The sequence below is a fragment of the Miniopterus schreibersii genome (genome assembly GCF_964146895.1).
Source record: "Miniopterus schreibersii genome assembly, chromosome: 2".
Classification (NCBI taxonomy): Eukaryota; Metazoa; Chordata; class Mammalia; order Chiroptera; family Miniopteridae; genus Miniopterus; species Miniopterus schreibersii.
The window spans coordinates 150,698,160-150,713,119 of NC_138102.1; the positions used below are offsets into that span (position 1 = coordinate 150,698,160).

The 14,960-nt window shown below is 38.1% G+C and overlaps 1 protein-coding gene across 1 annotated transcript in view; it reads left to right on the forward strand.

The window, feature by feature from the left end:
* Window positions 1-14,960, forward strand: part of LOC308552575 (sucrase-isomaltase, intestinal-like) — a gene marked incomplete at both ends in the record, with an annotated part of 91,275 nt that overhangs the window by 40,796 nt on the left and 35,519 nt on the right. The window contains 4 exons of the mRNA XM_081127795.1: window positions 3,271-3,396; window positions 4,242-4,373; window positions 5,822-5,935; window positions 7,491-7,607. Coding sequence (XP_080983921.1) covers window positions 3,271-3,396; window positions 4,242-4,373; window positions 5,822-5,935; window positions 7,491-7,607 — 489 coding nt within the window. The remainder of the gene's footprint in view (window positions 1-3,270; window positions 3,397-4,241; window positions 4,374-5,821; window positions 5,936-7,490; window positions 7,608-14,960) is intronic.

Below are 14,960 nucleotides of genomic sequence, written 5' to 3' on the forward strand. Positions count from 1 at the left end.
TTGACATTATAATAGGGTCAGAGGGAGAGATGAGTCACAGTATCCACTGAAAGGGGTTTGCAGGAAGAAAACTTTAAAACTGCAGACCTGAACCACTTTTGACACCAACTCACTGTACACAGTAGACAGGAACTTTGTGCTAATTTATTAATGAAACCAGTACCTGCTCCTGATCAACTGAAAGCTTCTGGCCAACAATCACGTGATTGTGCTGACAAGAATTCCTTTAATTTAATCTCCAGGTACACTTCCCTGTCTGGCAATCCCACTAAATGTCTTAGACTAGTCTATTTACAATGCCCCTCACAGAGACTAGTATTTCACACTTTCTCTTCTAAAACCTCCAACCCCACCCCACCCAACTTTCAGGTGTTGATGTGTCTTATCATTCTACAGAGAAAAACAGAAGCAATTAAAGAAACACATTGTTTCCCAAGTACAGAATCAATCACTTTATCTGCAAACATGCCCATATATTTTGCCTTTCTTCTTATGATGGTGGTTCCTGCTCATTTCTAAGCGTAACAATTCTTCCTGTGCTCAAAATCCACCTGTGCTATGAGCTACAGAAGCTCTTCAACTGTCTCCATGCTCAACTGCATCATCAATTTACCCCTTTCTGCCAGGTCCTCCCCATCAACAAACCTGCATTTATAGCACCTACCTACACAAAATTAAACAAGAATATCCTGCTAAGAACCCACATTGTCCTCCATCTCTTCACTCCTCTACCCTGTGTAACTTTTTGAGCGTCTGTGTGATCTCTCTACTCCCTCACCTCCCGATTTTTCACCACATTCCAATTAGGCTATAATCCCCACCAATCTCTACAAAGGTCTTATCAAAGTCACAAGAGAAGTCGTCAAGTCTCTGTTCTCATCTATGTCAAATAGTATCTTCTGGAAACAGTGGCCACTTGTGGAAACATTCTCTTCTCTAACGCCACACTGTCTTGGCTCTTCTGCTGTTATCAGAGAAGAGTGTGCATGGTCTTTCTCCATTGCTAGTTGGAGTGGGGTTCTTGGGGTACCGCTGGAATAAGCATTTCCAGAGGCCCCCACACGAGGGTGAGATATGGGAGAAAGCTGTATTTCTGTGGAGTTACATCCCTTCGGGAAAGCTAGAAGCAGAGTCAGAGTCTGGAGTTTCCGTTCCATGTTGGAACTGGGTCTGGTATGGCATGCAAGAGCGTAAGGGGATGAACTCCTTTGTTTAGGAGATTAAATACCTCAAATATTCCTGCACTTGCAGTGGCCACGCCTACTCTGGCCAATGCCCTGTTCCCAGGTGTGACTGACAGACAAGTGCCTTCCCTATTTCAGCCAGACTTCACTGGACATGGGTCTGTTCTCCACCTTGTTCAGTCCCTTCCCCCAGCGATTTCTGGGGAATGGATTGGTGGCTTCCTAGGAGTGTTAAACTGCAGCTTCCTGGCAAAGCTGCCCAAATGATGTGCCCATCTGGCCTTCCCTTTGCTCTTAGATTAATTATAACAGTATCATTGCTACATCACTAATGGCTCATTTTTGATCTCCTTTGCCAATGTCTTTATATGTTGAGTGTCCCAGAGGAGACTCTCCTTTGATCTCTGAAGTCTCCCTTGTCATATCTCCTGGTTCCATGACTCTAAATACATCTGTTATTGGATAACCCCAAGTGCATATGTCCACATTTCTCATGTGGGTGCTCTCTTCCCACAAACCTGCTCACATTTCTTCTTCAGACTTTCCCATCTCAATGAATGGAAATAATTGCCCCTGTCCTTCAACCCCAAAACTAAATGCCACCTTCAATTCTTTTCTTTTATTCATTCTACCACATCAAATCCATTAGAAAGTTCTCTCGGCAATGTCTCCAAAATGTATTCCAGCCTGACTCTTTCATTATCACATGTGACCTCCTTTGTTCTAACCGCTCTCATCTCTGCCTGGACCATGTGCCAACCTCCTACTGGCTTCATGGTGACCATCATTGTTCTCCTGTAATTTATTTTCCTGAGTTGTCAGAGTGATTTTTTATAAAAAAGTAAATTAGAGTATACTACCCACTTTAATGGCTTCCATTGAAATTAGAACATAACTCATCTTTCAAACAAATCAACGGTAAAAAAGACAATTTTGAGAAAAATTAGTGAAATTTGCATGAACATTTGATGATATTAAGGGATATTGTACATTTTGGTTATGTGAGAGATTGTCTTTAATTTTAGTGACATACTTAGGGGTGAAATGATATGATTTCAGGTATTTTCTTTAAAATGCTCTAACACCCCATCTTCACCCCCCCCCAAAGAAAAAATAAAAAAATTAAAAGATGTGTGGCAAAATGATAATTGTTGATTCTGGTTACATGGAGGCTTGTTATACTATGGTCTCATATATGCTTGACAATTTTCATAATATAAAGTTGAAAAAAGGCAACTGAAAAGTTTCCAGCTCTTTGCTATGGACCCTTATGGCTGAACATCTGCCTCCTTCTCTATTTCCCTTTCCCTTCTGTTTGCTGCAGTTCAGCGCACTGCCCGTCTTTCTCTTCCCGAGCACTTGGAGCCCGCGAGCCCTCTGGTCCCTCGGCCTGGCGCACTCTACAGGGCTCGCCTATTCAGGTCTTACTGCCCGGGAGGATTTCCCTAACATTCCTCCCCCCCACACACATACTCTATTTCTAAAAATCATGCTACTTGGTTTACATGTGTATTGTTAGTTTTCTTCTACTAGGATTCAAGCTCCAAGAGGGAAGATGTGGGGTCTAAAACAGCGCATGGTGAATACTTAATACTTGTAAATGAATGAAGTGGATGCTACTCTTTACACCATTTTAAAAATGAAGAAACTAAGATTATAAAATTATGTAATTTTACTAATGTCAAAAAAAGAGGCAGGACTGAGAGGTGAACTCAAGTTTTTTGTTTTTTTGGGGGGGGAGCCTTTGAAGTTCTACTACATTACGTCCCAGTGGAATGGATTAAGTGGGGTCAGGGAGGGGGAGTCTGGGGAGCATAATCTCCCACTCACAAAATTGAAATAATTGCTTTTATAAGTATATGCTTTGGGAGACAATGCCATGGCTTTAATGAAATTCTCAAAAGATTTCTTGAGACCCCCAAATTTTCATCTTATTTCTTTGGTTGCGACCAGGCGCAACTTACAATGTTAGATGCTCATCCCAATATGAGAAGTCTAAACTAAAGCATTGTTATCCAGCCCTGAAGGCCCACGCTTGTGAACGTTTAACTCACTTACTTGGATTTAAAACTTTTTTTTTTTACAGGCTATTGGACGTCCCTATATGCCCCCCTACTGGTCTCTGGGATTTCAGCTAAGTCGATGGGGCTACAATAGCATAGATGTGCTGGAAAGAACGGTTGAACGTTTAAGACAGTATGACATTCCTCATGTAAGTGTAGCCCAAACGGTAGGAGGGGGGCTGATTGTAACAAAGAAATAAGGGGTGGTGTTTAAACTGTAATGTATATGATAGTATATATTTGTGTGTTCCAGTAGTCTGTCCTTAAGCTCAGGGGACATATTCTAAGACCCCAGTGGATGCCTGAAACCGCAGACAGTACCAAACGCTATGTATACTATATTTTTTTGTGCAAGTACATACCTTTTCATGGGAAGGAAGCACTATGCAGCTTCTCTTTGGCATATCCAAATTGGCAGCATTACTACTCTTGCGCTTTGGGGCCATTAGTAAGTAAAATAAGGGTTACTGCCACCGAAGCACTGTGAAAGGAGAACAGTCAATATGATAACCCAGCTGGCTACTAAGTGACTGACAGGCGGGGACATGTGCAGCATGAACATGCTGGACAAAGAGATGATGCAGATCCCACAAAGGAGGGAGATTCTTCATGCCGCTCAGAAAGGCGGGGGTTTCAAACCTATGCAGCTTGAAGAGTCATTTTGTTGGGTATTTGTGCGCCCTCAATTCATTGACTGTTGCCAGTCTTGTACCATAAGTTTTATCTTTTTTGTAACCCCATAAAAAAAGTCTAGTGGCACTTTAAGATCAATTTTCTTTGTTCAAAGCTTAGTCTGGCTTTACCCATTCTTTCAAATCAGTTAAACGTGAAAAGGAGTGAAAATTAAATGAGTTATCAGCTGTTTAAAGTGTGTATACATTTTTTGGGACACCGTATATTTACATTTCAAATTATATACAGTCAGCTGATTAGGTACTTATGAGTCTTTGGCAATATCTGCTTGCCCCCGATGTTTGATGGCCGTTTCCTACAGGACGTTCAGTATGGTGATATTGACTACATGGAACGGCAGCTGGACTTCACCTACGACAAAGTGAACTTTGCTGGTCTGCCCGAGTACATTAAGAAACTGAAAAATGATGGAATGCGTTATGTCATTATTTTGGTAAATATTTTTTAAGATCAAACATACAATATTTAAATTCATTTTTTCTAATAATTTCTAAAAATATATACTACAATTAATTTAGCAAAAAGAATTTCCAGCACTAAAGTATTTTGAGGAACAGAATTTTATTTAATATAGGATGATAAGTATTATATTTTATTAAAGGATAATAAATTATAGGCAAGTTTTCTATTATGTAGTGCTACAAAAGTGCCATAGACAAGTAATAAAGGAATTCAGTAACAATTCTTAAAACTGCAGTGTTCTTTCTTTAAAAAAAGTTGACTTATAGATAGAAGGAAAAATATGGTTTTCCACAGGTCACATGATTTGTCAAGATTTGAAGACTTGGCCATAAAAATTCTAAACAAAGGCTAATATAGTTATTGAATAAATACAATGAACTTAGATTGAAAGAATATTTTCTCCATGTTGGGGACATTATTTTTAATTTAATACATTTATAATATAAGAAGAAGTTATCTTCATAACTACTTCTAGGAGTGTTGAATGTTACCAAAATTTGGTTTATAATGAAGTGTTTGTCTCACTATAGATGAGATTCTAAATTTTATAAAATAATTTTTCTTTCTGTTATCTTAATGTAATGGTAAAAATGTCACTGTTATGATTCCTATATGACTTAATGGTGCTAGAGGTTTACGAACAGAGTTTCTTTAAAAAGATGGTTTATTATAAATAAAAATATATATATTCATTAGCCAACTAAGATAATTTAGCAGGAGTGTATGAAGAAAAATATTTAAATATAAATATATTATGATAGTAAGATGTTTAGCAAGGGAAACAGACTTAGAGTAGGGTCAATAAATATTTTTGGAAAATTGGAATATAGAATCATAGATATTTCTCTTCTTGATTCCTTTTATGACTTGACTTTTTAAGAGGGACAGTGACTTTAAGAATTTGCCAACTACACTGCTTCATTTTGTGGAAGAAAAACTTGTGCCCCCTTAAAATTAAATGGCTTAACCAGGTTTTTTGTAGAATCCAAATTTCTTGATTTTTCCATCCAGGCTATTTTGTTTGTTTGTTTGTTTGTTTTACAATTTCACAGCCTTATCTCATATATAAAGCAACAATTAAAAAAATAGGAAAGGTTGTTTGCCAAAATAACATGAGTATTATATTTATATACTTACGTAACTTTTCAAGTATAGAAAATTAGAGATTTTTGTTAGAAGCAACTGATTACATTATTAAATTGACATTGCTTGGGTCCACATTTTGCAGCACCAAAAAATGAATGAAAATAGTTCTTAAATGTGTAACCATACTTAATACCTGGGAACATCTTAATGTATACAATATAAAATGTATTGTGTATATGAATAATATTTATATTTCAAAATCTTTTGGAAAATTTATACTTAAATATCAATTATCAGACTATTACCAATTACAGTGTTCTTGGAAATTTGCAGGATCCCTTTTTGACAAAAGATGAACCACAGGGTACTTATAAGCCCTATGAACTTGGACAGGAATTGGGAATCTGGGTCAATAACTCTGATGGAGTCACACCAGCTGTTGGCAAGGTAAGCACCTTGAAGAATAGATGAATACCTCCTTCTATACTGAGTATTTGACTTTAAAAATCTTAATTCATATGGCCTCAGTGAACTATATCACCTGAGTTTAGTTTAAAAAATTATGTTCAGCTTCTGAAGCTGCGTACTTGAAGCATTGGCCTAGAAATTGTAGTTTTTTAAGAAATTATTTAAGTGACATAGAAATTCAAAGGATATACTAATATACACTGTAACATTCTGAAAATGCACAGTTTAATAAGTATGACAAAATTATAATGTTGATTGAGATTATATTGGAAAATTAAGTTTATGTAGATTGAGGAATGACACACAAAGTATTTTTTAAATAAAAGGAATTTTCTCACTATTTTCTTTTACACAATGGAAATATCTTTAATGCTTTTGCTGATGATCAAAGTAGTACAATATTGTAAAAATATATAATACTGACTTATAAAAAGTATAAAGTGACAGTTATTCTTTCCCCAAAATACACAGTTTATCATTTCAGTGTCTATTCCTCCAGATTTTAAATACATGTAGCTATATTTTTACATAAATGGGAAATAACAGAATATAACATCTAAAGCTTTTTAAAAACTATAACAACATTGTATGTATATTTCCATGTTAATACATATGAAACTATCTTATCTTTTTAAATAATTGTGTGATATTCCACTTTCTTATGTGAGAAAATTAGTTTAACTAATTCCTGATGAACATTTTCTTGTTTCTCATATCTTAATATTATAAGCAATGCTGCAGTAAACATATAAATACATAATGTTTTATATTATTGTCTCCTGTTCATATACTTTTTAAAATTTTTATTTATTGGTTTGAGAGAGAGAGAGAGAGGAAGAGAGAGAGTGGGGGAGATAGATAGATGATAGTGAAACATTAATTTGTTGTTATTTATGCATTCATTGGTTGATTCTTGTATGTACCCTGACTGGGGATCAAACCTGCAACCTTGGGGCATCAGGATGATGCTCCAGCCAGGGCCATATATGTTTTTTAAATGTAATTATTGCACCTGAAAATTTACATTCCAATTTGAAGCTACTTGACATTTATACAACATTGAGTCATGCCATCTGCAAGCATTCTGTGTCTCTCAATTAATATATCTAATTTTGAATACTTCATGAACATTCTGTGGTTTTCATTAAATTATTTTAATGTCTCTTGATGACGCCATACATATATTAAAGTTTTGTTGGTATTTTAAATGTAATTTTTATGTTTTCTAATTTTTATATTTGTATTGATATAGATTTATGTGTGGAGAGAAATGGCTAAAATATAAAAGAACAATAAAAATATGACTTCATGCACAATTTCATGGATTGAGAGCATGGGACAGGGATGTTGGATTCTATTTCCATTCCGCTACAAAATTGTTATGTACTTTTACTATGCACTTGGTTACGTTACATAATCACTGATTCTCAAATTTTATTTCTGTGACTTAAAATGCAAAATAAGGCCCCACTATAGCTATTTCTACACCATATTAGGTGAGTTATTATTATTTAGTTTGACTTGTCCACTTTAGGCCTGGCCTCCAGGAGATTCAGTGTATCCGGACTACACCAACCCCAAAACAGAAGAATGGTGGATACAGATGTGTATGGAATTTAAAAACATCCTTGATTATGATGGCATCTGGATTGTAAGTCTAAATTTATTATTTAAAAAAAATTTTCCCCTGGTCAAAAAGTAAAATGTCACTTCTTTTTCTCACTTTCTAGTAAGCTGAAGAAAGTCACAATTTTTCCCTCCTGTTTCTTGATAGCCTCTGCCTTAATTGCTCTAATGGGCCACGGGAGGGGAAACCACCCCCTGGAACAGCGGCAGCATCTAGTCTGCTTTATTGATCTGTGCTTCATCTTACTCGGATGACGCTGCTTTGTGCGTTCGTTACTGTTTATACCTACTCAGTGCAGGGCACAGGGAAGGCAACAGCTAGGGAAACAGGCCGACAAACAAGCTCTCGTGTAGCCACGGCAAAGCAAGCACTGGACACAATGGGTACATAGATGAAAGACATGAAACTCAGGTCAGTTGGACCTGAGTCTGGGAAGTTCAGACTTAGCCCATAGAGGTGATGGTTAAGATGAGGGCTGGCCAATGAATCGGAGTTTGTTAAGTGAAGCCGGGCGTGGGTGTGGGTGGAAGTGTTTCAGGTGTGGGAACAGCACGTGCAAGAGTGCAGAGGAGAGAGACCTTAGTGTGGTGCTGACTTAGCACTATTGGGACAATTGCAAGTTGCATGCATGATAGGCCTCACTCTGCCAGGGAAACACTTGCAAACAGAATTATGTGACCAGAAGGTTGAGTGAGGGTTAGCCAGCTTCCACTATTGAACAGAGGGACATTTTCTCTTACATACAGCAAAATTTGTTGTTTCTGTTTGCTCATGCTCTCCTTCCCACCTGGCCTCATTTCTACACGTTCAAACTCTATCTAATCAACATGCAGTCTCCATATCAATTTCTCCACGAAGCCTTCACTGTTACTCTTAATTGAAGGAATTCTTCCTTTCTCTTCAAGGAACACTGATTTATTGACAACTTACTCTATGTCAGGAGGCGTTGAGGATACACTTAGAAAAATTCTTGCCTTCAAGGAGCTGACATTTTCATGGAAGATACAGACAATAAACAAAATAAATAAGTAAAATATAGAGTATGCTGGGTAATAGTAATTATTAAAGACAAAAATTAATCTGGGAAGTGGGTGTCTTGATTCAGGCTATTTAGTCTATTCACACTGATTAGTTTATAAACAACAGAAATTTATTTCTCACAATTCTGGAGGCAGGAAGTCTGACATCAGGATGCTAGTGTGGTTGGGTAAGGGCTCTCTTCCAGGTTGCAGACTTCTTGTTGTATCCTCACATGGGGGAAAAACCTAGGGAGCTCTGTGGTGTCTCTTTTATAAAAAGCATGAATCCTATTCAGGGAGGCCTTCACCCTTAGTCACATCCCAAAGGCCCCACCTCCTAGTACCATCACCTTTGGGTGTTTCAATGTCTACATGTGAATTTGGGGGGGGGGGGAGGGGACGGACACAAACATTCAGACCATAGCAGTGGGGTAGGAAATTTGGCAACTTAAAAAGTTTGGAGTTTAAGTAGAGTGGTCAGGGAAGATTATAATTGATAACAAACACCAGAGGCTGAGCTCTGGGAAGAGCATTGAGGCAAGAGAACAACACGTACAAAAGCCCCGAGCAGAACACAAAGGCCCTGAGCAGAATATGCTTGGCATTTTCCAGGAATAGCAAGGAGGCCGGTGTGGCCAGAGCAGAGTAGTCAGGAGGACAGTCAGAGAGCACAAGGTCAGAGGGATATTGAATCATTATTACAAAGGGCATCGTGGACCAACTGTAAGGTCTTCAGGTTTTACTCGGAGTGAGATGGAAAAATCCTGGAGGTTTTTGAGCACACGTTTTCCAAGGATCATTGTACGACTATAGGAAGGCTGAAAACAGTGTGAAAGCAGAGATGAATCCAGATTTTATGGAGCTTTGTAAAATTTTGGTAGCTTTCTTTTAGAAAAAGTATTAAAAATTACAAATAGAATTGTAGGTATAAAATTATGAAGGAGTCATGCAAAAAAGGATCATGAAACTTAAGTTTCTTTAGCTTCCAAATAAATCTACCTCTGGGCCCATGTGGAAGAGAGAGACCAGTTAAGAAGCTATTGCGACAATCCACTCAGGAGACAAGGGTAGCGTAGCCTGGCAATGCAGTGAATAAGACATGGTCAGATTATATATATATTTTGAAGATAGAGTTGACAGGATTGATTGACAGATTGGATGTGAGCTACAAGGAAAAAATTAAGAATAATTTGTGTCTACAACCATTGGAAGATTGGAATTACCTTTCACAGAACAGAAATTGTGTACCTATTTCTGTTCTGTGACATTTATATATTTGTGAAACTTGCTAATAGCCAGTATATATTCTCTGAGACCAGGGTCACTGTCTTGTTTATTGCTATGCCTCACAGAACTCCTAGCTTACCATCTCACCCATTTAGATACTCAAAATATGTGTGTCGAATGAAAGATGATCTTTATGTGCTCTGCTTCCCTGATGGAAAGTAAAAAAACTATGCCCATTATTACTCATTGAGTTTCTATTTTTTATGTAAGGATATGAATGAACCATCCAATTTTCAAAATGGCCAACATCCAGGATGTGAAGAGAATCATCTAAACTACCCACCATATGTGCCTGGTAAGTACACCGAAAGCATCAAATGATTTTGAGACATTTTTATATTTCATGGGGAAAAGTCTCTTTAATGCCATCAGTTTGTCTTAGGAAAGTACATGTTTCCTTTTATAGCTCACCAATTTGGAATAATCCAGGAAATTTAGAAAACATGCATATGTACTTATTGCACTCTTTCGGTGGGAAGGCCTTGGAATGTTTGTGAGTTCTGTGCTCTCCTTTCTAAGAAGGATCCAATGACTCCCTTCCTTGGCTATCCTTATAAGCAGGCAGGGAGCTAGATGTGTCGATGTGGTGTCACAGCTGATTCTTAGATGACAGAGTTCTTCCCTTTGGCTACAAGGCGTTTGCAATTTATAATTTCCACAGTTTTTGTTATTTCTATAATTATTTACATGCCATTGAAAATACTATGACATATAAAAGTTGTGACGATTTGAGTAGAGTTTTGCAGTCAGATGAGAGGCATATCCCTGACTGCAGACTTCTAGTTTGAGGAATTATAGCACTTCATTTACATTTCCTTTGAAATTACAGCCATTTGCAAGTACAGTGATTCAGTTCCCAGTGAAACGGAACAAAAGGGGAAAGCAGAAACTGAAATAAAAATCCACTTCCAAGAGCTGGTAATCCCTAAAGTCCCATGCACGTTCCTTGAATTCGTGAGATACTGACCTCTCTCTCCACATATGTTACTTGCTCCGCCCAAGAAATGGTGTTCATAATTTTCCCTTCTCTCATTGTTCAGTGAAATATCTAAGTGAAAATATCAAGTAGGAAGCAAGATGTATAAATTTGGAGAGAAGCAACCTGGCCTTGAGATTAAAACAAAACAAACCTGGGGATTATATTCTTAAAAATGGTGTTGAAACCCACAGGGATGGATGAATCAATGTACTGAGAATGTCAGAGAGTAAAAGATGAGCTTGACAAATGGGCCCTCCAGCCTGAGCCCCAAGGAGACCCATACTGCAACATTGACGCTTTGGATAGAAATAAAAACTCAGCTAAGAAAACCAAATGGAAGCAACTGGATAGGGACATGGAAAGGCAGGAAGGAGGGATGCCTTGTGTCCCAAATGAGGAGACTAAGGCAGAGCAAAAACAGATGACATGGTCAGTTCTGTCAGATGGTGTCAAAAAGTTAAATGAGATGAGTGCAGAACGTGTCCAGAATTCCGCAATACGGAGATTGGCAATATCAGCAATCTTCGTTTCAGTGGGGTAGTGGGAATAGATACCAAAAAGTCCGAGTGAAAGGGAGATGGGGAGGTAGAGACAGGTGTAAACAAATCTTTAGCAGGTTTGGCTCTGAAAGGAGTAGGCAAATGAAGCTGTCACTGAGAAGACTGTGAGTAGACAGCGATGTTTTTTAACTGTCTTTGTTTTTTACAAAATGAGTGATACTAGGGAGCGTTTGTTTGCTGTCAGGAATGAGCCAGTAGACTGGACAAAGTGGCTAATGCAAAAGAAGGAACTGGTAACTCAAGGATGGATGTCAGCGAGGAGCGAGCCGGGAGAGCACTCACTGGGCAGGGAGGGAGCTTTGGAAGGAAAGCAGCGCTCTGATGCCGGGGCAGAGCCTGCTGGAGACGCGGAGATGCCGGGCTAGCTGCTGGGAGCTGAAGAGCTTGCCCCTGGGAGGGCTTCCATTTTAAAGATTTGTTCCTCAGTGGAAGTGACAGGGAAAGTGGGGTAGAATTTGGGGAGTAGGACGTTTTAAGAGACAGAAGGTCTGCCACGGTCATATCAGACAATTGCAAAATGAATTTACGGTAGAAGCAACGACAGTGTTGAGGATTCATCTGTGGTTGGCACTCTTGAAGCAAAAGATTAGGAGTAGACAGAATGAAAAGGTCGGGGGCTCGGTAGGATCTCACACAGTAATTCCGGTAGCAAGACCCCTGTGTCCCATCCTGCCTAGTGGTAGGGAAGCACTCCCCCTGCAACTCGCTGGAGGCCAGGGGCAACCACAACTGGCACCCTGGCTCCAAATCCTAGCTCGATCCCTTTCTTGGCTGGGAAACCTTCTTTTGGCTGTCCAGTGGGGATATGAAGGCAACATTTGCAAGTTGAGAATTTAAACCATTCTATATAAAGCAGGTAAATGACTTATAACAGGTGTACAAAAAAATAGCCAGTATGGTTTCTATTACAAACAACTTGGGAGGGTTTAAATTTAACTCCAAGTGCTTTGCCAAAGCAATTAATAAAGGGGGTGATTATTATAACGATGTTCCATCATCTTTATTGCTTCAGGATATGAAGCCAGAATTAGCTAAGACAGGCCTCATTTTCACCCTGGCTGGAGTCATTCTTTCACGTCTGATGGCCTAATGCTTAGCTACCTTATATCTCACTATGTGGAACTTGTTTTTAAAAAAGGAAAGAGTATGAATCAGAGAAAAAAGTGACTATTAATACCAACTTGGGGCATGAAAGATAGAAACAAGACCAGTTAAGCTCTCAGATGCATTCTTTCTAAAATAGATTATTGTAAAAAGCATTGAAGAATCTGCTTGTAGTCTGGGTGAGTGTTACCAGGGAACTGAGCTAAAGACTAAAATCTGATGCAGCTTCAGATGAATATTCTTATTCCCTGTGCTATTTTTAACCAATATTAAATTTTTTCCTCTTTTCTCTTTTACAATTTAGCAATCCAAGGCAGCAATTTTCAACCAGTGTGCTGCAAGAATTGTTAAAACATGCAGTACCTGACTATTTAGTCAGGGGCACTGACCTCTTTTCCCTTACACTGTCAAATAAAAAAAAAATGACAACAGCCAACACAACAATAGCTCTCTACTGTGAATGAGTCAAAATTGTCAGGTCAGCAAAAAATATATATTTTTTGGTGTGCTGCAGAATTTTAGTAATTATTTTTATGTGTTCCATGAGATGAGAAAAATTGAAAATCGCTGATCTAAGGTTTTACAACATTGTGTAGTCTCTTTGATTTGTAACTGTTTCTGATTGTATAAAGTTAGGAGTTTGAGATAATTAGGAGTTATACTCTGGTTAAAGTACAGGAGTTCATAATAACCACTGCATTCCAGTGGCTAATTATCTACATTTGTTATATTTTTTTCTTTGTGGCCAAGCAGGCTGGCTTTAGCATGACCTAGTTAGTGCTTAAAATGTTCTTTGAGGAGTCAAAGAATATGATGTGGCTGCTGCCTTCATCTACAGAGACTGAGAAAATTATTACAAAATATCTAGATTTCTGTCTATTTTGCGTGTACTATAAATAGCTTTAACTTGAGCTGAGCTATGTATGTAGTTAAATTTAAGCCATAAGTGATGGCCAAGGTAAGGTACCTCAGTTGTATTTTACATTTTGAAAATTCATTGAAAGTTCCTTTAGACTTATTCTCCAATGCATATATTTAGAAATTAAACATCAAGAGGCTTTACATCTTTTTAGAAACACATTCTTTTCAAAATAATAACAACTTGGGAGAAAAGTTTATGGTAGATACAAAAATGCTTTAAGTGGACATGATTGTCTCGCCTCCACCCCCCTTTCCAGGGAAACCAAACCCTTTTAGTATTTAAGATCTTATATGTCTTCAATATATCAGAAAGACAGCTTTGAAATGATATTAAAATCTCAATTTTGAAGGTCTAAGAGAGGCAAACATTTCAAGGCAGCGGAATCTGGATTAGAATTAGATTTCTTTGTGTATTAGACTCTTTCCATCCTTGCTGCTGTGTGAACAAAAGGCATTTTAAAAGTCATACAAGCTAAAATTAATGATTCCAGGAGAAAAAGCAAGAAACTCCAGAAGAATAAGGGTAGGACAACTCACAGAATGGATCCTACAAAGCAACCCCATTAAAGTCACTGCCCACAGGGCTATCTCTGAGTAGACCTGTTTTAAGTCAAGCCTCTGTGATACATGCTGTATATGTTCCGAGAGGTGTGGTTTGACTTTGAGAATCTCTGAATCTATGCACAACAGGGATGGGCGGATCAGAAGATGTTGAAATGCGGGCACTCTTGTGCAAGTATTAAGAACACCTCCAGGGCTCATGTTCCCAGCAGCATCACTGTTGGAGGTATATCATCTACGTGCAAACATTCCCTTTAACCCCTTCCACTGCCAGGGTCAGAGTAGGGCTTAGAAAGAGAAATCTTTGACCAGGTGTTGCAGCTTTTGCTTCAGTGCTGCATGAGGGAACCCTACGTGGCTTTCAGCATATAACACACCCTTTTCACTCTGCCCTTTTATCAGCCTTCCCCACATTGCAGGTCTGTACACCCATACTTCTTTGGAGAGCTATTATGAATATATGATAAGAAATATTTCCATTTTACAGGACCTTGTGTTTTAGTAGGATACTATTAGTGTGATTAAGATCACAGGATATGATTTAGCCATGTATAATCAAATCCACACCTAATGTACTTATCCCAGGTGTTAACACAGTGAGAGAGTTAGGGAGTAGAGAATTATGAAGAGTAGCCAAATCTCAACTTCAAAAACATCAGAAGTTGGGGAGACTGAAAATATACTAAGAAATAATAAAATATTAGCCAATAGGGTTAAGTACCAGAGGAAATAGAACATCTTTGTATGATTAGTGAACTATTTTAAAATAAATTGTACTAATGCAAAGTTACTTTTTTTTGCTTGAGATGAGTGCTTCCCAACTCAGAGAAATGGCAACCACAAGTTCCCTCTCAATTACCCTATAATTGGTACTATCCTATTAGTAGAAATACTTAGAACTCTTGCTAGGTGGATTAGTTTTCTACTGAAGCCATAACACATTATC